Source organism: Crocodylus siamensis, chromosome 5 (assembly GCF_052110815.1).
Source record: "Crocodylus siamensis isolate JL-2025a chromosome 5, ASM5211081v1, whole genome shotgun sequence".
NCBI classification, from domain to species: Eukaryota; Metazoa; Chordata; order Crocodylia; family Crocodylidae; genus Crocodylus; species Crocodylus siamensis.
Window position 1 is genome coordinate 151,236,973 of NC_143399.1, and position 26,538 is coordinate 151,263,510.

Sequence of the window (26,538 nt, forward strand, 5' to 3'; positions counted from 1 at the left end):
GTGTGGGCAGGGTGGGCTGCAGCCACGAGCAGGGGCTGGGGCAGGGCTCTTCCTGGCACATGGGTGGGGAGTGGGGGCTGGGCTGGGATGCATTCAGGGTAGGATCTGGTCCTGGGAGGGAGGGAATGTGGGGGAGCTACAGTAAATTTTAGAGTAGCTGCAGCTCTCCCCCCACAGTCCCCTTCCTAGCGCTGCTGCTGCCCACCCTGAGTGCAGCCTGCCCCAGCCCCCACCTGGAAGAGCCCAGTGTCATCCCAGCCCATAATGGCAGTCTGCCCTGCCCCACCCGTGCAGATCCAGGGTACAGCCCCTCCCCCTGCCATGCTCTTCAGGTGCACAGAGCAGTAAGTGCCACCCACCGGACAAGCTGCGACTCTGTCCAGCATCCCGCCCTGCCTGGGCAGTGCCTGCCCCAGCCCTGCTCTTCCCTCACCACAGGGGTCTTGATCTCCCCCCCCCCCGCCCCTTTCTTCACCCCTTTCCTTCCACCATAACAGACTTACCAGTTGCATGCAGCTCTCCATGCTGTATTGGAAATCGGATTGGTATCAGCCAATATGCCTCCTTAAAATCGGCCATCTCTATCAGCTCCCAAAATCTGTACTGGTGCACCCCTACACAGAGGGAGGGGAGGAACATGGGCAGTTATTGCTGAGCAGCTGACTGCAGTAGGTTCCTTCAGTTAATTTAGGAAAGAGTTGCAAGCAGTCCAAAGTGGTGAAACTTGTTTACATAAATAATAACTGAACAGTTTTTAATACTGATCACATTTGTAAAAGACATGCTGTATACCAATAACATACAGTCAGAAAAGGCTAAACATCTTAATTCTAATGGATCTTTCCCTTCTCATTTCTATTATTTAGTTTATTGTTGTGTGCATATCTGTGATTGAGCTTGCTTATGACCTTTATCTTCAGTCGTGAGGAGAATAACGGTTAAAGAGTCTGTCTCCATGAGGAAATAAAAAGGTCAAACCAAAGCCCAGCTTATATTTTTTTTATGCATTGTCCATTGCCTTTTGGCATATTTATGTTGAATGTTATTAATATAATTATTTGAAATTTTATTTTAGAACATTAGGTCCAAGGAATTCCAGAGCTCTTAAAAAAATAAGTCTTGGATGTTCCCACCTATTTCTTCAGATACTTCTCCCCATCCCTAATACTGTCACTAGCATAGACAGCATTTGAAATTCTGTTGTAAAAATACTATTACAAGTAATATACTAATTTCCCTTGTAGCCCTGAGGGTTTGGATAGATGAAATAATTATGCTGAATTAAAAGGGAAATGAAAGTAAGAAGAGTCAGTCAACTGATCTGCTACAACTGGTTCATCTATCTGCTCTGTCCCACACTAAGTGGAAGTTTAAATTGGGGCAGTTTACTCCTGGATGAAATAGTTGCTAAATTACTGTGGTTTAGTTTCCATTTACGCCAAGATAAAGTAAACACAAAAGAGTATCAATGGGTGATCTTGATAGCCAATAAGTCCCCTACCACACTTTTAAATTAGTATAGTTGTTTAATCTGTTCATACCCCTTACTAGCAAGCTTTTAATTCTCCTATATCTAAGTCAATTTAGCAAACAAAGTGAAAGTAATTCCAATATCCCTTTTTTTTCCAAAAGGGGTTTTTAAATGTTTTTATTCTGGAGGGGATGGGGTTACAAACTCAGATGTGAGTCATAACATGATGTGCAGCTGTAACATTTAATAGAGTCACTTATACCTCCACCAAAGATTGGCTGTTTTGCAAAGAGAGCTCAGAGCAGCAAGCAAAGTTCAGGAAGCTGTAACATATTCATAATGAAAACCATGAAGTACTCGTACCTTGTCGGTTATTCTTGTGTCCTAGTGAAAACAGTCTGTATTGTCGTTCAGGTAGCTGAGAATTTTTTTACTATTCCAATACCTTGCTCTTAGAAGTCTGCGGGGTCTTGTAGGGCCTTGGAGACAGAGCAATTTTAATTCCTCAGCTACAACCCTTCTGCCTGATGAATGATGGGAATCAATGGCATTTGAAGAGGGTTTTTAGTCCATAACTAAATTGTTTATGACTACTGAACAGGACCTTAGTAGAAAAGGACAGAGATGGGATGTTTTAAAAATTAGGGGGGGAAATGTATGTTCAGCATATGAGAAGGGCATCCAATAAAGTATGTTTGGATTTCTTGAAAACATTATAGAATTATGTATAACTGATTAAGATGATTCAGCCACTGATGGTGCAGCCAAAGATCAGGTGTAACCATGCACTGGTTCACAGCAGCCATGGATGTTATTGCCCAAAAAAAATCCCAAAACAATAAAAATAGCAGACGAAAATTGTTTAATTTCTCTAACTTCTGGGAATAGCTGTTTCCTTTCCTTTCTCCTTTTCTTATTCTGTTGCCTGCAGAATGAGTACCACAGCCAAGCTGTCATAATCTTAATGTTCCTAAAATACTTTGCACTGCTGGAGTTTTACACCTTGCCCTTTCAGTTGGGTAACAGTTCCCTAATAGGCTACCTAATATTGCATCCCCACCATTCCTCATGCAGAGAAGGGCATTACCAGATTGAAGAGGGTATATGACAAACTGTAGGTAGAAATGAAATATTCTGTGATTCAGTGACTCTCAACTATGGTGCCTTGTGATCCTTTTGGGGGTGGTGTGAGGTGTCATGCAGTGTTAGCCCTTTTAGATGTACAAACAAGAGTCACAAGATAAACCATGATATTTCCAAGAGAAATCAATAGTATCAAAAACATTCTGTTGTGACCTTTCTGAGTTCTTGCAACAGAAGAATTGCTCAAAAACAAATGAAAACAGAGCTGGCACTTTCTGAGTGGTGCCTGGAGTAAAAAAATAAGGTTGATAACCACTAGTGTAAGTATTTAGATTTCCCATTCTCTATTGCCATAGTATCAATGTGCTTCTCAAATGTTGCTGAACTAATTTCAGAAATGCTCTCATTAGGTATGGAGGATTATACCTGTGTTCCATGTATATTGTTGCAGTCAAAAGCAGGATTCGAACCTAGTGCAGTTAAGGATGGACAGGACACTTCATTCAATTAGTGACAGGAAGGCTTTAATGACCATACCACAAATGAGCTATAAAACTAAATGACAGAAAAAGACTCCTACCCAATATTCAGTAAATGAGCTATCACAGAAGTCCTAGTATATGTTAGCTGCAATAGTGTCTCTCACCGATACAGGCAGGAAGCAGGTTCAGTCTTTGCAGCCTTTACTGGGCTTGGATCTGTTGCCAAGAGTGATCGGCTGGGTGCAGGTTACAGTGTTGCAGTAATTTTTCTCTCTCCTGAAACATGCATTTTGCCCACAACTCTGTTTCATTCTTGTACTCTTCGACTGTATGGTTTCAGAACATTCCTCCTTGATGGCTGGTTGACTTAAAGTATGAATAAAGCAGGAAGGGACCATCATGTTACAACTGCTTAGATCCTGTTTTAGGTCATCCAGTTGTGAAACTTGTTTTTGATCAGTCCAGAGGATACACTTCAATCAAATGGGATGGGTCTTGATTGACTGAATAGGGTACCTTAGGGCATTGATCATAGGACACTGTTTTGGGTAGTTGTTTTAACAGTGGGGCAGAACTCACGCTATTCTGAATGGGTGATGTTCTATGGAGACATTCACAAAACCCCAAGTAGACATTGAATGCCTAGTCCAAGAAATATGCCTTAATCAAGGGAGGATGTGTCAGCAAGGAGGATACAGTCATGGTGGGAGATGCAGTTATTTACAAACAGTTCAGCATTATAAAACATTGGGTACATTTGCAACTAACATAGGAGATGAAATCCAACTGGGATTGCTTCATTTCTCATGGTCCGTCACAATCTTACATTCTTGTGCAAGATGCACTGTTATTGTAATTTGGCCATTTAACTTTCATGTGTAGGTCCGGCCAAGCTTTCATGGGCATCATATATGAGGGGCTGAGTTACTTCCTACACAAGCCATTGTTCATTGGAGCCAGGAAGCCAGCTTATTCTGCACAACTTTTGTGTATATAACTGAGGAGGCAGGGGTTATAAATGCTTATCAATCCAGCACATGTGCTTAGTTCCATACAGAAGCTGTGAGGGGGTCAAACCACCAAGGGCAAGATTCTCATTCCAACAAGGTAGCATAGAGTTGCTGTTCAAGGAATGTTTCTTAATTGTAGGATTAAGGCTGTCTTTTGAGGACTGTCTTTCAAATTGTGGACTGAGGAATAGGTTATAGGTTGGACTTCAGCTTATAGTGTTCTAGAGATTTTGAACATAGCTGTGACCTGGGAAAGATGCTTGGGCAAGCCTCCATGCTGAGAACTTTTCAGCATCTATAGCAGAGCAGGATTAGAAGGCGGTTGCCTAGGTGTCGTAAAGCCACCATAGCACCTAGTGGTCCAATGTTCTATGCTAAGACTCTTAGAGATGTGATGAGTTTTAACTCATGAGATTTTCTGAATCGCCTTGCAGCTCCAGCAGTGATAAAGACCATATTGGCAGCTATCCTTAGATGTGCAAAGAACTTTTGCAAATCACCCAGAAGTGGCAGTTACCCAAAGGGGAATGCCAGAGCACTAGACTTTGGGCCCTCCCTTTTTATATAGCAATCATTAGCTCTGGCTGTTTCCTAGTAAGCATTTAGAGGTCAGGGAGAGAGCTGTACAAGATAGTGCTAATTAGCTAAGTAGCAGCCTCTGTTAGGAAACACAGGAAGTCCTTTAATCTTCAAGGAGGTTTTTTCTTTTTACTTTGTTCAAGTGCTGGGTTTTGTAATCCAGGCTTCCTGAGACAATACTTTATTGCTTGTAACAGAACAAGCCTGTGAGAATCTGCTGGTATGACAGAGGTGCGAAGAGAAAGCAGTATTGTGTTGAAACATGCACTTATGCTTGCCAAACCTGTAATTCTAGCTTTGATTATTCTTGAATAATTAATTCAGACATAGTAGGAATCACTGGTGAGATATTTAGAGTTTTTATTATCCCTGCTTGGAATCCATCTTGGATTACATATGACTGAGAAGAAACAAGGAACCCAGACTGGCATGGCTTCCAGCCTCAACAGAAGCCAAAGTCATTCCATGCATGTAATATCCTATATAACAAGATTTTTATTGGCCATTATCTAGACATTTTTCCATTTATACTACATTTCCCTCCCACTGTAACAGAGATGATTGTACCCACTTACCAGCTCTTGCTTGTGGCCATATCCCAGATTTATTCCCAAATACTTCCTGGACTGTCCCAATTTCATTTGGCCAACTCCAGGGTGTGTTCCGGCACTTGGATCTCTACTTTTGCACTGGTATGTTCTCTTCTCTTCTCTTCTCTCTGCCTTTGTAAAATTAATTTTCTGTTTATGAAATAATCTACCATGTCAAGGCTGTACTTTGAATATTGTCAATCACAAGTCTTGCTGAAGCCTCAGGCAAGAAGTAAATGAGCTGTTGAACTTATGGCTCCTGGGCTTTGGCTTGTGGTAGTCAGTTCTTAAGTTTTAATACATTCATTGCACTGAGGCCATCTGCTTTATCCCCAGTCCATCAGCATCTTGGAGATGTTTCCATTTACACCTCCCAGAGTCAATACCCCTGCTGTAGTCAAAGCAGAAGTTAACTATTCTCTCCCCCCACCCCCTGCATCAGTCTAGTTAGCAGTATGATAAGGGTATTTTTTTCTAGGGGTGTTTTGCTGAAGTGACCTAAGGTTACAGAGAGAACAGGCTGCAGGCAGTGAAGGGTTCAGTGCCAAGCCGATGTATATAAAGTAGCTGTCTGCATGCAGGTGAATAGAAAATGCGAAGATGGAAAGGCTGTAAAATATAGGCCTAGGGACATTGGGGAACTTTCAAAATCTAAATTCTGCTAGCCAGGTTTTGGGTGCAGACATATGACATTTATAACTGAGTCAACTCACATATGTTGTTAAAGCTTATCTTAGTTTAAATCACACTGCTCAAGTAAAATTACTCATAAGAAAGTGAGTAGTAACTGTATGCTTGTGACCAGTTGTCTGCTGCTCTAGTGCTGTAGTTCTCAGCCATTTCTGGATGTAAGACACCCCTCACTGGACTCAATGCACTCCTCTTTGGACAGGAGATACCTCTTCATAATTTTTGTGAATTGAATGGTATCCGGTTTCAAAAACTAATTTATATATTACCATGCTTACCTCCTTGTAGAGGGACAGGGAAGTTGGAGTGGGGGATCAGCCAAGCAGCACAAGTCTGAGCCTGCACTTATCTGCTTATCTCTACGTTATCTTGCTTACCTCCTCAAACCTTGTAGCACCCTTCAAAGGATCTGGAGGCACACTGGTTGAGAATCATTGCTGTAGTTGGTGTTATTCCAGGTTAGAGGTTTGCCAGTGAAAGCCAGCTTCCCCACCACCAAATGGCCAAGCATTATAGGATCTGGATTATAGTAGCACCTACTGTGAGCAGCCAGTTTGGGACAGTTGGTCATGTGCTGGTTCTACTCCAGAGTAAATTCCTGGGTAAATAATTTTGTGGCAATGGGATCATATGCCTGCATCCTTAAGCTGTATCCTTACTAAAAAAATGGACACGTCAGAACCTGCTGTAAAGCAAGCCCAGGCTATTTGAAACACCAAGTTTGGATTTGAAGGACATACAAGCATGAGCATAAAGGTTTTGTATGATGACAGGGGTTTGAACTAGAATGCAGGTAAGAGCCAAGGGTGTTTGAAGACATATAGCAAGAATACTGCAAACTTCCTACTGATTCATTACTCAACTAAAGAGTATTCACTTCAGAGAATGTAGGGATAACAACTTGTGCAAGGTATGGGAGAGTTGTTGCTGCTTTTTTCTTTGTCCCCCCCAGTGCTCTTTGTGCTTGAGTCCTCACTGTTAGTGTTGGTAGGTTGGGTGATACATGGGCCTAAATTTAAGGGGGGATAAATATGGATATAAACATTTTTCCCCTTAATTGCTCCTTGTTTTTGGTCCTTTAACTCTACCCTGCTACAGGAACTTTTGTAAAAGCTAGATCTTGCTTTTTTGTAAAACTGCATAGCTGGACAGATTTATGTTCCTTATTAGGGTAATAATCCATCTGTTCCAGAGCAAGATCAATTTGTAAAATTGAATTTATAAATCTGGGAGAGAAAGGGCCTTGACTTTTCCCCACAGTAAGCATTTACTCATTTTTTTGAGAGTTCCCATTTGCAGTCGCATGGAGTTATCTTAAGAAAAAGATATATCCTGGTGAAATTGAATTTCTTACCAGTCAGCTGTTAGTAGGTGCTTATACCTTTTAATTATATTTGAGCAAATCAATGATGTTTGTAACCATAATGTTTTAGTTTCCTTTGGGGTCTTCCTGTGTATGCATGTGACTTCCATCTTGAGTGCACTGAGACACTGATTTGTATTCATTTGCTAATACAATTTTTGTAAGGGGGATGTCTTTTTAAAAGACAAGCTGTATACTTGTAATCTTTTTGCCACAGTTAAATTTTAAATTTAGATACATTTGCATGTATCACAGGTATACACTGCCTGAATTTTTTTTCCCCAATTAGTTCCCTCCATTTTTTTATTTTTTTTTATTTTGACTGATCAAAACATTTCCCAATGATTCTTCTAACAATATGTGATTGGAATCAAAACTTTGTATGTTGTTAGAGTTCCATGCTGCAGCTGAGAGGCATGTAAATACAAGCTGCTTATTTGCAAGAAGCTTCCAGATTTGCAATATGATTGCTATGGAAACCACATAATGAAAAGCTTATAACCATCTGTGTGGTTTGATGGATTTTGCTGCATAGCTGAGCTGTTTTTGTTTACTGTTATTAAAGCATTGAATAGAATATATTAACCCACAAACTGTGATTATCCAGGGTATTAATTAATTTTGTGTAATGACAGTGTCTATCTCAAATAAAACAATGCAATAAAATACCAGCTAATAATAATATTAATTTAATAACTAATGTATGTATGTGGATAAATACAAGATTTTGTGGGAGGGCAGTTGCTGACTTAATACATGTTTATCTTGAAGAGTACCAAGTCTGTTACAGGAATGAATTAAACAAGCCCAACTTTAGTGCATTTTAATATTTACATAGTCTGAATTTTCCTTTCAGAAGAACAACGTGGAAGAAAAATTAATTGACGTGTCTAGAAACCAGATACTCTTGTATTCATTCTACTTATTTTAAATCACAGGTGCAAGTAGAATCATGCGTATATGGGAAATGCCTCTGGCAATCAGCTGGTAGTAATTTTCCTGTTTAACCTGCAGTATAAGAACCACTGGGGAAGAGAGGGGAGCACACTTTAATACATGTACTCCTTCACTGTTCTGTCACCATAAGAATAATACTAATAACAAACGTTTACCTTTCTAGTATGGAGAGACATGCTATCAGAGTGTCTGAAGATCACTGGAGTATAGTGTATAATCTATTTTTCTAGGACCAGATGCATTTCATTGGGTCACATATGCAGTTCATTTAAAGTTCACTGGTTTGATCAAAGTTCCTGTTGATTTAGGGAAAAAATGAAAAAATACCTCTTTTCCCACAAAGATGAAAAGGGGAGGAGAGAGTAAGGATTATACAATAATTATTTTGGAGCTTTCTATGACTCCCTGTGACGCATTATCTTGCCAGTGCAGTGTGACTTTTGTACTGTTAACTGTCACTAAGTGAAGAAACTGTAGGTAGGGGCAGCAAGTCTTTCTTTATCTCTAATGAAACGATTTTGTTAGATCTAAATCTTTATTATTTCACTGACATGGAGAACCTCTGGGGGTCACAACAAACGAGTTCAGACTTTTTTTTCTCCTCTTGCACTTAAAATAATAATGCTTTCTAAACGATGTGATTGCACATTTGTTTTTCTGGAAGTGGAAAGCGCTTGTTTATGAACTTATTTATGGATCCACAATAAGCTGTATTTATAGTTATTTAGAAGGATCTTTTAAAGCCTTCACTGCCTTACTTTCTTTTTAAATTAAGGGTGGAGGGCAAAATACCTTCAAGGAACAGTTGGTATAGATAGTACTGTATAGTATATACATTATTAACAATAATTCTATCGTCTCAAATATCAAAACTTTAAAAAATCCATTTATTCTCTCTCAACTGGAACTGAGTGATTAAATTGTAATGTGCCACAGGTAAAAAAGATGACCTTTGGTGGGATAATAATGCTTGTAAGTGGCATAAGAATGGCATCTAAACCACAGGGTGAGAGTGCCTCCTGGTGCCTTTGAGAGAATATAGGGATATTTTATGCTGTTCTTGCTATACTTTTAAAATGTATTTAAAAATAACTAGTTATATAAACATAATGAATTGTGTACCAAATATGGTACCAACTGCAGTATCAGTTTTAAATGTCTCCTTTTGCCTTTAGTTTTAGTATTGTAGCATTAGATTGACTCCTTTCTATTTTTTTCTTATTTTGGGTCAAAGAACTATTTGTATGTCTCAACCTAATGTCTAACTTCGCCAGTGGTATAGGACCAGGAAGAATCACGGCACTGAGTGCCTAGCAGCACAGAGTTCTGTGCACAGTACATCACAACCTTGTCTCTCAAAATTGTGTTGTACTTCTCAACTGTAGAGCCCTAATCCTGGAAAGTAATGCATGTGATTTAAGTTATAGAAGTGGTCCATCTGATTCAACAGGGTGTACTTTTTGTGCTTAAACATCTGTTGGAAAGTTTGCAGGATGGAAATGTTAGGGCATAATGTAACTTGTGTAGAATTCCAACTATACTGTCACCCCTTAAAACAACCCCAGCAGATGTGATCACATGTTCACACCAAAAAATTGCCCTTCTCTGCCTAACAGACTATGTATGATATAAAACCCTTAAATAACCTGTTTATGAGAGATGTTTTTAAAGCCTTGATTTTTGCATCTACTTTGTATTAACAACATAATATCAGAATTAGTAGCTGAAATGTGTATGGACTTCAAAAGCCAACATGTATTATTAGTACAAAATATAGCAAAGAGCAGTAGTGAAATAATTTCTATGTATTGGAAGTGTACTTCTACTTTGAAAAATGAGTTTGCCAGTGTATCATCTTTTACTTAACTGATGAAGGAACAGCTGTGTTGTGCTGTTATATAATAGCCAGGATAAGTCTGTATACACCTCATTTTTTCCTTACAAAAATACAAAGTCTCTCTCCCTTTTGATTCTTCAACAGAATTATTAACTAAAATACCTGTACGGTAGTTGTTTTCTTGTTCCTATACAGAGTGGGTTGTATATAAAAGTAGGGGTGGGAGAAGTGCCATATCTGTGCCATACTCTTATTCCCGCTCCCATTCTATACCTCAGCTATGGAGGTTCCAGAGGGATCCAGCTCAACATTGGCAAGAGCACCTTGGGGAAGGAAACTCCAGTTCTAATTGTTTTAGAAGTCATTGAGAGAAAGCAAACTTAAAGTCGCATAATACCATTTGCACAGTAGAATAAAAAGGGCCATATAAATACAATAGGTGTTTGTAATTGAGCTTTTAAAATGTATTTAAAAAAATACTCAGACTTTTATATGAATGCAGAATAACTTGGCTCTATGGCAAACATGCTTTCCAGCTAAAAAATGCATAGTGCATTTTATAAACTGACACAGGCTGTAATTCCTATTAGTTAAAGTGTCCCTCTAGCATTTCATTTGCAATTGTGTGTTTTGCAGAGGAAGAAGAGAGAGCTCCTGCAAAGACTGAAGCACCAAGGAAGCTGAGCCAAGAGAATGTTACTAGTGTTTCAGGTAATTGAAATGTTTCTTCTTTATGATGTATATGTTTCTTTACCTTTTATTTTCCTGTCTTTTTTCCTTTTGCTTTAGTAAATAATGTTTTCATAGCTCCAAAAATTGTCTGTTTCATCAGGATATTTTATGGCAGCAAAACTGCTTAGCACCACTTAGGATGCATGAAAACCACTTGAGAAGGATTTATAAAGTAAGCCAATTTATACAAGGTATTCCTTCCTGAATTACTTTGTAATGACTCAATTAGCTTTCATTTCTGCACAAAGGAGATTTAGTTGCATAAATTAGCTTATCATCATTGAGGAAGTGTCACTGCTAAAGGACAGTTTATAGATACAACATGCAGTTGCTGTCAAACCTATAAGAATGTAATATAGACATCTGTGTATACTTTGTGCTTGAGCAGAACAGACTTCTGCCATTCAGAGACTAACAGGGGACAACAAGTTGCCCAGGGGACTGGCGATGTAGACGTTTCTGAAAAGGTCAACTTGACACAGGCTCTGACAATCGACCCAGAGCTCTGTCTTCTTTGATAAAAATCAGATAAACTTAAGACCGCTAATTGATCTGCAGCCTGTTTAAATGTTGGCCATGCATATCTTCATTGCATATGATTACCACAGAAAGCAAATGAATTGGGTAAGAAATGCCAGAGTCCAGTGACAGCAACATAAAAATTGGAAAAGGACACAAATGCTCAGGAAGACTATGAAGGATATTGTCTTTGCCTGAGCTTGGCAAACTGCCCTTGTGCTAATTATTATTGGGGCTGGAAAAAATAACCTCATATACTATGTAAAGTCATTTGGTTTGGATACTTTTCTTGATGGCAAGACATTTCCAGCTAAGGTAATGTAATACAAGATGTATACTAGCTTCGAGGGTGTGGTCTTCTTGATAAACCATCAGTTATTTGACACAAAGTAGAGAAGACTTGCTTTTTACCTTGATTGTACACCTCTTCACAGCAAAACTGTGACCCAAGGCCAGATTTGCCATGTCGTAACTGCATTCTGTAGTGACACGCAATCTGTACCACCTTCCTCTGTTATGTATGTACTGTACATCATTCTTCCAGTGCTGTCAAGGGAAGGGTGCACAAGAAGAGTGTGTTCGGGAAATAGCTTTGCAGTGGTCTTCCTACTGCAGCATGTGGAGAGGAAACAAGAGGCCTGATTTCCTGACCCATACAGGAAAGCAGGAACAGGTTGCTATAAAGGATTTTGGTTTGCCTTTTTTGAAAAGGAAATGAGGATCGGATCATCAGATGTTGTGAACATTATGTTCCACTAAAAAACACTCATGAAACAACATTACTCAATGAAAACTTAGCACTAGTATTCATTTAGATGTTGCAGTAAGTATAGGAGCATCCCATCAAAATGCTGTGTTAGGGTCAATCCAATTACAACTTGGACAACAGAAATATTTCTGCTCTTACTAATATTTCAGCTCAAAGAAACTTTAAAGGATGTCATTAAAATAACCAAAGAATTAGCACTTTCATTCCTAAGCACAATCCCAACTTCAAGAAGAACTCTATAAATTTTTCTGCGGATTATACGATAACCTTGAAATAAAGCACCATAATAATTCTTCCCAGATATGAAGTTAAGTTTGGGTAATAGGTGTAAAACATTAGCATAACAATGACCTCTGACCTTCCTTAGCATTAGAAGTTTGTTTGCTGTATAGGAAAGTGAGTTGACAAGGGCATTTCTACCTTGCCAGGCTTCTCATCAGATGAACTTCAAACAGTCTTGAATTGGGTTGCAAGTTTTTTGTATTAGTTTGTCCAACAAATAATACACACACCAGATACTATACTTAGATCTGAATGAGTCTTGAGCATAAGTTAAAAAAGGAATTTTTTTTACCATCTTTTGCATTATTTGTGTGTGTGTGTGTGTGTGTGTGTGTGCGCGCGCGCGCACATGCGTGTTTGGGGGCAGTCGGGCACACGTGCACTTGTGTTGCATGTGTGCATGCATGCTTGTATATTATGGGAGATGCTAGCATTTCTTTATAGCCCAGTGTTGACATCTACACTGCTTATCCTTGTCAGAATTCAGTAATTTTGACTGCAGTTTCACATAATGAATCTTCTGCCGGGCCAGACATTTTCTTTTAAATTGAGAAAACTCAAGGCATTTTGGATATGTGAGGGTTAAATAAAGGTCTTATTTTGAATGGTTTCCTGATTTATTTTTTTTTTAATTTTATTTTTTTTCAAATCTTAACTTCACAGCAGTGTATTTGTAAACTCTAAATTCACTTTAATCTCAGTCTTGGTAAAGGTTTCAACTACTTTTGAATTATTTGTTGGTCAGATGGATTGAGATTTTTGTTGTGGTGGGATAAAAGGAGGGGAAGATATAAGGAGCACACTGGGTTTGTTCAGCGACCAAGATCTGCTCCCCAAGTCAGTCCACTAGAATTCCTTTACATGCCTCCTCCTTATCTCATAAGGTCTGCATTCCCTCTTCCTGATGTGGTTAGCAAGGGTCAGAAAAGGCCAAAGAGGGAGGAAGTTGTGTGCATTCCTGCATATTTTGCAAGAACATCAGAACAAATGAAAACTGAGATAGCTATATCCTTAAACCATACACATCTTCATCACAGCAGAGAGTCTGAAAACAGAATCTATCTGCATGACCATACCTCCCTCATGTTTAAATTGTACACTCTATTTAGCTTGAACTTCACCTATCTTGATGTCACTAGGGTTGACTAGGGTGCACCTGCTATTTTGAAAAGCCTTAAATAGTTGTTTTCCAAAATGGCAGACTTCCAGCATTTCTGGCCTGAATAGATTGCATTTCATGTAATAGTTTGGCACAATTGTACCAATTCATGTCATATACATCCAGGCAATGTCTTATACGCAGTTATTGTATTTAGTGCCATAAACTTCTTCATAGCAACACCAAAAACCAGGTAGTATTGAGTATAGTTTAAGCTGTCTGAAGATCACTGTTATATATCAGATTCATACATGTGCAAAGCAAAGGCAATATAAACAAGAAAAACTACTTGACAGTTCCTCGATTCCTAAGGCACTAGCAGATTTAGGACATAACAGCTGCAGACTGCTGCTAATTTAAACATCTAACTTTCTCTGCAAGAGGTTGCAAATGTCATCATTTTACTGTGGAGTTCAGAGGTTGATGGAGGACAGGATTAAATTTATTCTAATCATTTCATGTATATTTCCATATTTTCTAACATTAAATTTTAAGCCAGATCTGAAGTTTGAACCTAGTAATAGATAGTAAAATAGGTATTGACTATTTAGAGCTGCTCTTTCCTTTTTTCCTGATTCATCTGTCATGATGCTTTTTTTTTTTAACAACACACACTAGAAAAAATGAGTAATAAACTGCAGCTAGCAGTTAATAGCCAAAAATACCATTCATAAAGGAATGAGAATCTAACTCCTATCTGAACTTTCAGTCAGAAAAATATCTGCAAGGTTTTAAAATATATTCTAAAGGTTAACAAGCTTGGGTCCCAGACAGTAGGACTTGTCTGTTGCCCTGCTGTAAAATTTCTTAAATCTTAGCACAGATCAGCACCACACATTTTACGCTGAAGAAAGGTCTTCTGCAAGGAGTTCAGGACCCACACTTCCTTTCCTTTTTCATGTCCATGTGATAAGGTATTTAACAGAATTGTTAAAAACTGAAAGGGCCATGCTGTGAGCACTTATGGCCTCAAACTTATGACCTCTGCTTGTCAACTATGCACCTTAGCGCCTGCGCCACCCCAGCCCCACACTGATGCAGGGCATTGTAATTCAAGTTTGGAAACATTAGAGATGTCACTGTAGCAGGCCAGTATGTTGGGGATTTAGCATCACTGAGAAGGCTGATAATAGTAGGTTTTGCACTAAGTGCATTCTCACAGTGGTCTGCAGGGAAAGATCAAAGCACAGATGGTTCTAATCCAGCATCAACCTGAGAGAGGCAATGAGGTAAACACCCAAAAGACGCAAAACTGACCAGTTGCAAATGCAGGAGAAAAGGAGGTAAAGTCACTATGAGTACTAGTGCTACCTTGAAAAGTTTGAGACACCAAACCACCATTATTATGAGCATTCTTGAAAAAAGAGCAGGCATATTTGGTTACCAGAGATGCACATACCTTTTAGAATCTCTTCTATTAGGTTCCACCTTCACCATCTATACCTGTCTGGCATGAGTTAGTCGCATCTTCATTAGGGCCCTATCTGTCTGGCATCAGGAAAGTAGCAAAGCTGCACTGTCTGGATCTGATGAGAAAGAGAAATATCCATGTCTCCTATCAGCTTTACATACACACCAAAAATATGGTTGTAGAATGATAACTGGAGAAATCCTTCACAAGGCAGCTTTGAAAACTATTGGGGATTTTCCTGGTATGTAAAGGTAGGATGGTTCATTTTTGGAATTAATGGTGTACCATGATTCTTGGGATTCACAAAGTAGAGCACTGGAACATACATGCCTGGTGTAGATGAGTAAGAGCTAAAGAATAAGGCCTCTTTATATAAAATATTGCTCTTTTTATCAACAGTTGTAAACACAGGCTATATAGAATTTGCAAGGAATTAAATATTTGTTTATAACACTATTGGCAGTACCACAATATCAACTAATCAGTATCTTTTGAATTTAAGCTCCATTTGACAACTTATTATTGTCAAATCAGTGATCTGTTTTCATGCATTTAAAATAGTGGGAGTTGGGGATCAGTGTCGTTTTCTTTCTAAAGTGTCAAATGCATTTTCAGTCAGGTCACCTCCTGCTCTTATATTCACTTCTTCAATCCTAAGCAAAAGAGAGATAACGGTTATCTTCATGACTTTGAAATCAAGCCAGGCAGCTGAAATTAGTAAAATAGATGCTAAGCAATAATGCTTCATATTTTAGAAAGCAGTGTGAGGGTTTTATTTTACAGCATGCAATGTTTTGGGGGTGTTTTTTCCTCATGCAGTTCCTATCATTTTGTAAAGTCTTCAGTTCTAGACACACATTGCTTCTGAAGACATGGCCATACTTACTATTCTGCAGGTGTTTTAATTCGGGGCGAGCAGTTATTTCAAGTGAAGGGCTGTTTAATGAGGTTTGGTGAGCTGTTGAGGGCTGCCTGGGTAGCCCCACACCTTGACAGTTGCCTCACCTCCTGATCGCCATATTGGACCAGACATCCCACACCTAACTCCTGACCTTTGCCACCAGAAGTCCCTCCCCCCACCCAGAAATACTCCTTTTGGGAGGGGGGGAGTTGCCATCTTGGAACCAGAAAAAACCAAATCATACACTAAAAGTCAAACACCTACTATCACATATTTTAATTTTATTACAGAACATATTTTTGTCATGATATATGTTTGTGTGCTGGATATAGAGGGGATTGCATAATAACTCAAATTCTTAGTCTGTTACATTGTGTAGGGAGTGTGTGTGTATTTGTGTGTGGTGGGGGTGGAGATGGGAGCATGTGTGGATATGGGTATGGGTGCGTGGGGGGGTGTAGCTGTGTGTCGGGGCATAGAGTTTGTTGGGGTGTGGGTATGTGGCACTGGAACATGCTACTCTTTTGCAGTCAACACAGGGCAGGGCATTTATGGGGTGTGTGGGAGGGGAGGAGGGTGTAGGGAACCCCCCCTTCCCCCTCCCCCCATAGCACAGCAGCAGGTGGGGGTGCTGGTGCCTGGCTCTGGCCAGCGCTGCACATTGCAGCGAGGAGCACAGCCCCTGCTGGGCAGTTTCTGTCACTGGCAGGGAAGGGACGTCCTGGGCTGGAGCTGGCTGCCTACCCCGCCCCAGTTGGCTCCAGGGCCTGGGGCTTCCTTCCAGTGCCACACAAGTGGGAGTAGCGGCAGTGATACAGATGGCCTGCTGGGGGCTGCGCTCCTCACAGTGATGTGCAGTGCTGGCCAAAGCCAGGCACCAGTACCGAGCACGAGCTCATGAGTACCCTGCTGGGGCGGCAAGCCATACGGGAATTTGGGGGGGATGTTCCTGATATCCCCTACTCTCCCACACACCCAAATCTTGCACAGCCGAACTACGCGCTGCCCCCACCTATTGGGCACAGGCTTGACACTGTTGCCAGCCCTAGCCTCACATGCCATGCTCCCACCCAACTGCGGCCCTGCCCCCAACCCCCCCCCCCCACTTCCCTCCCTGCTGCTCACAAGCCAAGATCTTCCGCCCACGAGGGCGGGAGCAAGGCATAATGGGGTACGTTGGGGGTGGGTGTAGACACCTTGCTGCCACCCTCCTAGGCAGAAGGGCTGGGCGGGGCAGTTTGTTGGCGGGTTTCGCAGGCTGGATGAAAGTTCCCAGTGGGCTGGACGTGGCTCGCGGGCCATATTTTGCCTGTCCCAGGTTTAGTCATACTTGCAGTTGATGGGCACAAGATTTTCCATCCAGAAATTAAACACTTCTTTCTTTGGGAGGCTAAAAGTAATCGTTACCAAACTACTGACGGGTTTTTTTTCTTTTATTTGTAACTTTTATCTTTCTGCCCTACCAGTTACTCTGAAGCATTCATGTGGTTTACTGGTATAAATGAAGCTCTTCTTATATAGATTTTATATGTGAGGGTACAGAGCCATGGTGTTGGTCTTTGGACAACCACATCAGGATAGCAGTAATCGTATGTTAGAATGCATGTTTTCCAGTGTTGCCAAGTCATTAGTTCAGTTGTGTTTCCACTCTGAGGCTTAATGAAATGTTCATGATGCAAATCTAGGGAGAGATGCATCTCACTCGCTGTGGGATCTCTTCTCCTGTCGATGTGCCCCATGTAACTCCCATTAATATTAATGGAAGTTACACCAGGCGCATAATGGGAAGAAGAGCTCTGAAAGTGAGAAGTGTTTGTGTGAGAAATCCCAACTCACTTTATGTAACTCTGAGGAGCTGAAAGTCTTTATTCAGCATATTAAAAGAAAAAGTGATTGGAAAGACTAGAACATTGCCACAAACCAAATAATTTCTTGTGGTCTTCATATAATTTTTGAAAAGAAAAAAATGATGGGCATAATGGTCATGGCTGTACCTAAGAATATTAATCAGGTATTGTAATGTCATAATTATTGTAATGATTTTTTTATTTTATCTATTCTACTCTAGTGGGGCTTTTTTGCTGAATTGGAGCCAGTGGATAGTAAACTACCAGACTATCTTGGTTAAAATTTGGACCCTGTAAAATTTTCAGGCTGATTCAGGCTCTCCTAGTCTAAACATCTACATTAAAAAACTATGCTAAGGTTTTGGGTTTTTTTAATGCAGTACTATTTTAGTATGATCACAGCAAATTTTTTGTGCTGCTAGTCAGAGTGCCCTCTAGTGCTATATGAACCAATCAATACTAGTTTATGCAAAGGATAAAAAATGAATGTCAAGCACAGCAGTTTTAATTTATGCTAGAGTTGTGCATATTCCGATTTGTGCCAGTAATGACATCTGAAGACGCTACCCCACAGACTAAAGAAAGTATATAGAAGGCAGCTCTGATTATCATAGGAAACACTGCAACTGATGTAAAAATGTTTTTTTAACTATAGGATAACATGAATAGAACAATGCTTTACATTCTAAAAGAGTATGGCAATTTCTCCTGTTTCCTTGATATTTTAGGGCGACTTTTTTTTTTTCCCCTGTAATAATCTTAGCCAATCGTGGTTAAATAGTAAACTATAAATAATGGTGTAGAGTGTTAATGACATGCAAATGTGACTGGTGTATGTTGGAATAAACAGCAAGCCTGCTGTTCAAGGATCATATAACAAAACTAAGATGACAGCCTCGATCCAGCCAGTTCAGTGATATTTATGTTACCAGAATTAGAAAATAGTTTTCTAGTGATGTAAATTATTAGTATATATACATTCTGTCTGGTTAGTGTATACATAATGTTACTAGTCATATTATTGGTATTGCTTACATTCTTTTTGTGTTAACTCATCAAACTCCAGTTTTGTGGAATTAAAAACAGGAAATAGTTTGCGGTGTAACAGAAGCATCCAGTGTATTTAGCTGCATGTATAAGTTCTGTGTTTTCAGGAGATGCACTCTATATTGTAAGCGTATGACAAAGCATTTATTACTCTGTTATTGCGGTATTACAGAGCAAAGAGTGCTAAATAATCAATCAGTTAATGGTCTGTATGGCAGTTTGAACACAGCACATCTATTGTGCTTATGCTGCTAGAAGGATGAGCTTGTGCCTATAGTGTATGTTGCATGTTTAGCCAGAGCTTAATGTTCTAAACTGGAGCTGACACAAATATTTTAGAAATGCAGCTTCAGCAAACAGTTTGAAAGTTCTCCAATATTTCAGCAGTAACAACCAAAAGATAAGAAAGATTCTCAGAAAAGTGATTTTAGCTTTTTTGAAAAGGGGGGAGGAAAGTATATCAGGAAATGCTTACATTTGCCCCTTTTCACAGGATTTAGTAATTATACTCTAACATTTTTGTCCTTTTCATGTTACAATACAGTCAGGGCTTGCTGGAAATACATTAGTAGAGGAAAATTAGATGCTGGAAGTTGTAGTTGCTAAACGCTTTGAAAACCTGTAGCTACATGCTTTGGATGACATAGCCACTGCCTATGAATGATTCACGTGTTTAACTTGCTTTCTACTTGCTTGTCTTTGGTGTGTGGTAGGTATTTCTAGGATGAAAATTGAGAAATGTGGTCTAGCACATCTTTGTTTGTTGTCTGAAGACTTAATTGCTACTTTGATGATAAAATATTACATTTTCTTGGAAGATTTAATGTATGCCTTTTTTTCTCCCCCCAGAGGATAAAAATACCGATTATGCTAATTTCTACCAAGGTTTGTGGGACTGCACAGGAGATGTACCTGATGAGTTGTCATTTAAACGTGGTGACATTATCTACATTCTCAGCAAGGTATAGTATGCTACTGAGAATAAATTGGTGTAAAAAAAGTATGTCACGGTAAAAGCATGCATTCTTACAATACTACGGGGGAAATTGGCATTCCCTTTAGGTCCCTTGTTAGGTGTCGTAGTCACAGTAATTCATTATTTTGTCAAGTGGAACATAATTGCATTTAAAACATAACAGAAATAGACTTAAAATTTTTATCCTTTTAAGTGTTGGCCAAGATCAAGTGTTTACTGCATGTGAAAGTTAATCTTGTAGGATGCTTTATTATGTTATGCTTTTTATTTCTTTTTCCTTTGTGTTCATGTGTGTGCTGATTTTGATTTTCTGGGCATCTTGCAACTAGAAATGCTCTTCTTCTTGAATTAGGGTTTTATCTGTTCTGATAACTTAGGTTCTGTGTATGCTACTGACAGATTTAGGCAATTATTAATGCACCATTTTCTCCTATGTGTAAAGGAAATCATAATTGCAAGTTTTTTGTTTCAGCATAATGTCATGGATTAAGCCAGTATCCTTGTTTTAATTTAATATAAATTAACCTAAGGAAGACTTTCCCCCTTTGAATGTCCTTATGCCAAGCTCAGTGAGGCTTACATATGACTGCATCTGAGGGGAAAATATTCTTCTAACCCACAGATTTAAAAAAAAATATTTAAGTTTTCCACAGTCGACAAATAAGGTTAAAATATTCGTTACATTCTTTCATATTCAGTTGTCATTTAGTATCATCCATATTTGAAGTCGTGGTAGCCCTTTTAAAGTGTTTCAGCACTTCTGTGCTGAAATAAGTAACATCATGAAGGTTGCAGTCCTCTGTTTCTGTTAGTTTAAAACTTTTCAGTTTCATCAAAATTGCTTTAAATCTTCCTTGATCTGTTTAACTGCTGTGTTTTTGGATAATGAATGTATGGCTTCTGTTTAAATAAATTCAAGATTTATGGCTAGGAGGGCAATCGTATATAAAAATATCGAAGATATATTGCTAATGATAATGTGACCATGTACTACTTTTGAGGTATTTCATTGTCACTTAAACTAATAACTGTAGAATTGCATTTCTAAAGGTAGAATAGGTCTTTATGATTGAGCAGACATTCATTCAGTTGTATAGTACTGAAGAGTAGCATACTTAAACATGTAAACTACAGGCACAAACAGTTTCGCATTATGCATCAATGCCCTTGTCCATTGTACTATTTTCTAATGCTATAAGGGGCTTATGAAATCTTAATTATTAATCATAGGTGGGGAGTTTTTTTGGCTGGTTCCCTGAAACCATTTAAGTATGCCATTCATTATAAAGTGGGGCAGAGGTGGAGAAACATGCTATCCATTTCAACTATCTCATGGCCATGCCTTGATTAATACATATTCAGTCCTTGAAACTGGTCTGCTAGTTTCTCTAAATATATAGATGCTTTCTGTTTTAGGAATGATTTCTGCTTCAAAATGGAGCTCACAAAATACAGGCCTATTTTACTTAAAGACTGTTGCAGCTTTTTCAGAAAAATGAGCAGGTCACTACTGTCAGGTCTGAATTTAGGGTCGTTGGAGGTGAAGTGCCAGGGAATTATCCATCTTAACCTTCCACTTTATTCAGTTTCAAGGGCTAAGCATTAACAACACCTTCATCTGGTTAGTAAGAATATAACCAAGGTAAAAAATAATATAGACAATTTAAAAATTTGAAAAGACTTTGCTTCAGCAAATATTTTTTAATTTACTAGATTAATATTTAGACTTTGTGGCAGTGGCATGAATCTTTGGCAATTTTTTTTTAATTTTTTCACACCATCTAGTGGTTGAAAATGAGAGATGCAGCTACTGACAGTAGGTGATGTGTGCAGACCCAAAATGGTGTCATAAATTCAACTTCAGCTTGATCCTAGCTATGGCTTATTACTTTCCTATCATATGTCAGCCATGTATTTGACATTAATCATGTAGAAATCATGTTTTCCCGATAAAGAATTAAATTAAAGTATTATAGTAGGAACAGTGGAATATTAGCAAAATGATAGAGTATTTGTGCAGTTGTAAAATGTTTTATAGTGAATCATAAATATGTTGGCCTGTTTATAATAACTATTACCATGTATGTATTAACTTCTGCTAATAAGTTTTGCATGTTCTCCAAACAGCTGTAATTTTCTCATACTTTCCACAGATCCTTAGAGAAGTGTGAAAAAGGAAATGTTTTCACTTTGTAATGAGATGATTACTATGACAGGAACAGTTTTTGAAAACTGGAGCCACTTTTACACTATGAATAGATAAAGACAACAAATACAGTGCAATTAAGACCATTCCAGTTTGTGTGCATCTGAAGCAAATAGTAGGGATTTCAGTGAAACAAGATTTATTAATTTGTTAAGTATTTTTTAAGGTCATTAAACATTACAGAATGCAAAAATATGCTTGACTTTAATCATGAGTAGTCTCTGAGTTAACTCAGAAAAAAGTGTAGCGAAAGAGACAAAATTTGGCCAGCTATGATTTTGATCTTGCAAATGCTTAGCTGTGTATTAACAATAAATTTTAATCTTTCTTGCATCTATTTAAAACCTTTAAATTTGGCCAAGTGAGATACCAATTTAGTTGCTTATAAATGAATCCATCCTAGTTTTCTGTCAGTGTTCTTTCTTAAAATTCTCTTGAACATTTTGATGAATTTTTTATATTCTGCTCTATACAGCTTTCAGAAATTTGTACCTTTTGCTTCCCTCCACCCCCAAAGAACCATCTATAGCCATGGTGGCACCAGACTTTAACATTACTTTTTCACTGAAAACTGACATATACAGTTATGGATTGCTGAACAGCTGGATCTGTCAAAATTTGGTGTGCTGTGGATATACAGTTTACAAGAGTGCAACAATTGCATTTATTTTCAGTGAAAAAGTTTTGTGCTGGAAAGCTTCATTCCGTAAGCCAGATGCAAAGGATCATGAAACTGTGGAGTGAATTAGCAGGCCATTACATCCTTCTTGTTGTCTGTTGCCATATAGCAGTTTTCTGGATTCATGCACAATCTTTATCTTTTTAACATGGTTCATACCAACCAGATGTCTACAATTATGTTTTTAAAAACACCAAAAACATTTCCTAGGAAGACAGGGGAGTCATCCCTCCTCTCATTTTAACTGAAATTTTACTTGTTCCCTGTTAATTTAGTATATGGTAACGCAGCTTGATGTCACTCAAGTAGATATTTATTGCCCATGAAAATTTCATCTCCCACATAACCCATTGCTTTGACAACACTTAAACTTTGCTGGATGTGGAGTGCGTATTAGGTCAATATTCATATAACTACACACTGTTTTCAACGTTTACAAATGTATTGCAACTGTGCTGTCAAGAAAACAAACTTTTAAAACGCATCACTTTTATGTTTTCATTAAACAAAAATAAAGGAGTAATAGTTTTATAAACTTAGATTACTTCCTATGAAAATATAATAGGGCATAAGAGTGCAGCTGTTTCCTGAAAAGTGCAAGTATTATGATTCAAATATTGTTTTTGACAGTTGCATGAAAGGCAGCCTGCATATTGTACTATAATCTGTGGTACTTTTTGTTAGACTATTTAATTGATCATATGGAAAGCTGTATTTATCAATAATTCAGTTCCCAGTGATGAACTTACAATGTAAACTAGTCTTTTATTCATTAGTTTAGGTATATTTCTTGCACAAGCCTACCATATATATTTTTTTTAGATCAGGATTAGGGTGAAAACCTTCAAGCATGGCATTATCCAGATCCATTCAAAAGTAACTCTAGTTCTGTAAATTTAACAAAATAAGTTCTTATTAACAAAATGTAAGCATATACCTATCTGACTAAGAAATATTTTTTGACATGGTGGCATGAGATGGAAGGTGAAACGGATCTTTATTCATTCTATGAAGTTTTCAGAATATCAGTTTTCAGGTTAGAACCAGGTCTGTTTTACCCTTTATTTGTCCTGTAACTTTTAATTGATTTATATTTTGGTATATGTCATAATGGCACATATATAACCTAACAGTGCTACCATACAATACATTTTTGAGGTTTATATTCCTAAGGAAGACTATTTTACTGCTGTCTTAAAACAACCCTTCCACCTGGGAAGAAGTCTCATTCAGTTATCTAAAGCATTTGTCATATTCTGCTTTTTAGAGAAAATGTTGTTCTCTGCCAAAAATGCTCCCTAGATGACTATGTATCATTCAGGAGTTGCAGCAAAGGAAGTTCTAAATTTTTTTCAGCAAGTTTGAATCTCCTGGACAAATTAAAGTGGTTTAAAATATTATATTGCCAGAATTGGCCCATAGGTCCTTTTTTAAAAAATGTTCTCCCTGCCCCCTGTGCCGCCTCTATCCTGATAGCAGAGGCTACTCACTATACACTACACACTAGGTATTTATTGGTACATTCAAATTATCAATTGATAAAGTTTTCATATTTATAGGTAGAAGCAGTTTTATTGGTAACATGAAAAAATAAAAATTCTTAATCCATTTGCATTTTGTATTTATTTTTAAATGGATCACTGATTTCCTCAAGTCATTAATATAATTTTATGACATCATTTTAAAGGAGAAAAAGCACCATATAGATTGAACGCAAAGGGGTCAGAAGTACCAAATGTTCTCAACTCCTATTAAAGTCAGTAGGGGTTGAGAGGGTACTAAACATCTAGAAATGCATAGCTTCTCACAGGGTCTGGTCCTTACAGATAGGAAGAGAGAACCTTACATCAAACCTGTTGCATTTTCAGTTTCTCTTTCCTATGGCAACGTTCCATCCACTATAAAATAATAGGATTAAAAGTGTGTTTCCAGAATGCTCTTCAACAAACTTTAAAGATCTTTTGGGCCCAGATCTTTTAAAGTCTTAAACACATGCTTAACTTCAAATCATTAAGTTGGTCAGGAGGGAATGGGATAAAGCATCTGCTCATAGTAATTAAGAGCAGACTTATTAGTCTTCTCAGGATCAGGGTTTGTATTTTGTTACTACCTTATTCTATATGTAGAGAATTAATGTGTAATAAAAAAACTCTGTCAAATTAGCAGCTCGGAAATACAACCATCATCTATTATTTTTTAAAAAGGATGCAATCATTATACTTTGCTTAGTAAACTTCTGCATTTAAAAACAACACAAAACACCTCCCTGTGTCTGAATGAACAATGAAAATATAACAGTATTTTTAAAAGCATTTAGCTTTCATGTAGTTATTCTCTGTTTTTATTATTATTGTTTGGCAAGGATGTTTCCTGTTCCTTATAGCTATATCTATAGATATAATACACATGCATACCACTACTCCTCTATTTCCCCCTGAAGCAATTCATTTCGCAGTTATTGAATTTTTTAGGAGTGTTATTTTCATACTGTAAGCATCACAGCACCACTGGATCTTGATAGCATTTCTACATAAGGAGAAAGAAGCTTTGTGTTAGTAATTACCTAACATTGTCAGGAGCTGACTGCAGGCCTCTTTCTAGTGATAACAGAATAACCACATAATGTAGCTTTATAGCACATGATTAATAGAAAATAATTACACATCCTACAAAGGGATGCAATATTTCTTATAAATTGACTAGAATGGTTTCCTGTAGATTAAAGGACTCTTCATTATTTTATCAGTCCTTCTGAAGTGTAGCCACTTGCCTATGCTAGCTCTGATGTTAAGAGCTGAATGCAGTGAGGGATACCAGATGGTAAGCCTACTGGTACCTGAGATCCTGGGTACTGCTTGCTGAACACCAGACATTCTAATTCTGAAGCAGATAGATATATTTATCCATCAGAATTGGAGTCCACTGCTTCTGCATTTTTATATATTATTTCCCTTAAATGTGGATTTTAGACTTTATTTTATTCTACATGTCTTATACTGCAGTAATAGACATATGGACCTCAAGACAACATTGAATCAATTGCATTATATTGTCACTGTAAGTAATTTATCATTGATAACAGTGGTAGAAACAATACATCAATTTGGATGTTGTGTGTGCGTCTGCAAAGAAGGTGGGGGAGGGGGAGGAGTTAGGATGTTTGGAGAAAGACGTATGTATGTTAACCAGTTAGAAAGGGACTGCTACGTAATTATAACTCCAAAACCTGAAGTTAAAACATAATGTTCTTGGTAATCAGGAGTCTGTTAGATTTTCATTCCAACTTCTATAGCTTGCCAATAGTTTAATTGGGATATTCATGTTGCTCCTGAGGCTCATACAAAGAGTAGCAGTGATAAAGTAAAAGCTTCTGTGTTGCATTCTTGTCTATATAATCTAATGGCTGCAGTGAATCTATAAATTAGCTTAGTAGACTGTTCCATCACCATCCATTTCACCTTATCATTTACTTTCACACAACAGTATTAAATGATGTATTACTAAATAGCAAGAAATGAAAAGTTTTCAAAAAGCAACATGTTTTTAATTTAATTACAGGCATCCAAATAGGGGTTTTTTTGTTTTGTTTTTGTTTTTTTTAAAGCGTGAATGTTGTTTTGAAGTTCATGGAGTGCCATTAAGCAAAAGATTTCCAAGTGGCAATTTAGTCCATAGTTTTTTCCAGTGCCATTTGTCATATGTAGCTTATTGCCCACTTAACTAAGCCACTTCCCTGCTCTTACACGTTGGGTTTTTTTGTTTGGTTTGTTTTCTTGTTTGTTTGGAAGGTGGAGAGAGAGGTGGGAGGCAGGAGTGGAAGGTGTTGGTGATGGCTAGCAAAACTTTAATTAGTCTCTTGCCAGTTCTCCATGGGTTCCAGATAGCAACTTAAAATATTTTGTTACTTTTTTTTGTTTTTGAAAAATGTACTGCAATTCCTATAGCATA

The 26,538-nt window shown here is 38.1% G+C and overlaps 1 protein-coding gene across 1 annotated transcript in view; it reads left to right on the forward strand.

Annotated features, from left to right (window-relative positions):
• The window catches only part of SKAP2 (src kinase associated phosphoprotein 2), a 166,057-nt gene that overhangs the window by 134,170 nt on the left and 5,349 nt on the right, over positions 1–26,538 (forward strand). Inside the window, exons 10-11 of the mRNA XM_090046706.1 lie at positions 10,699–10,773; positions 19,579–19,691. Of these exons, the coding sequence (XP_089902832.1) occupies positions 10,699–10,773; positions 19,579–19,691 (188 nt within the window). The remainder of the gene's footprint in view (positions 1–10,698; positions 10,774–19,578; positions 19,692–26,538) is intronic.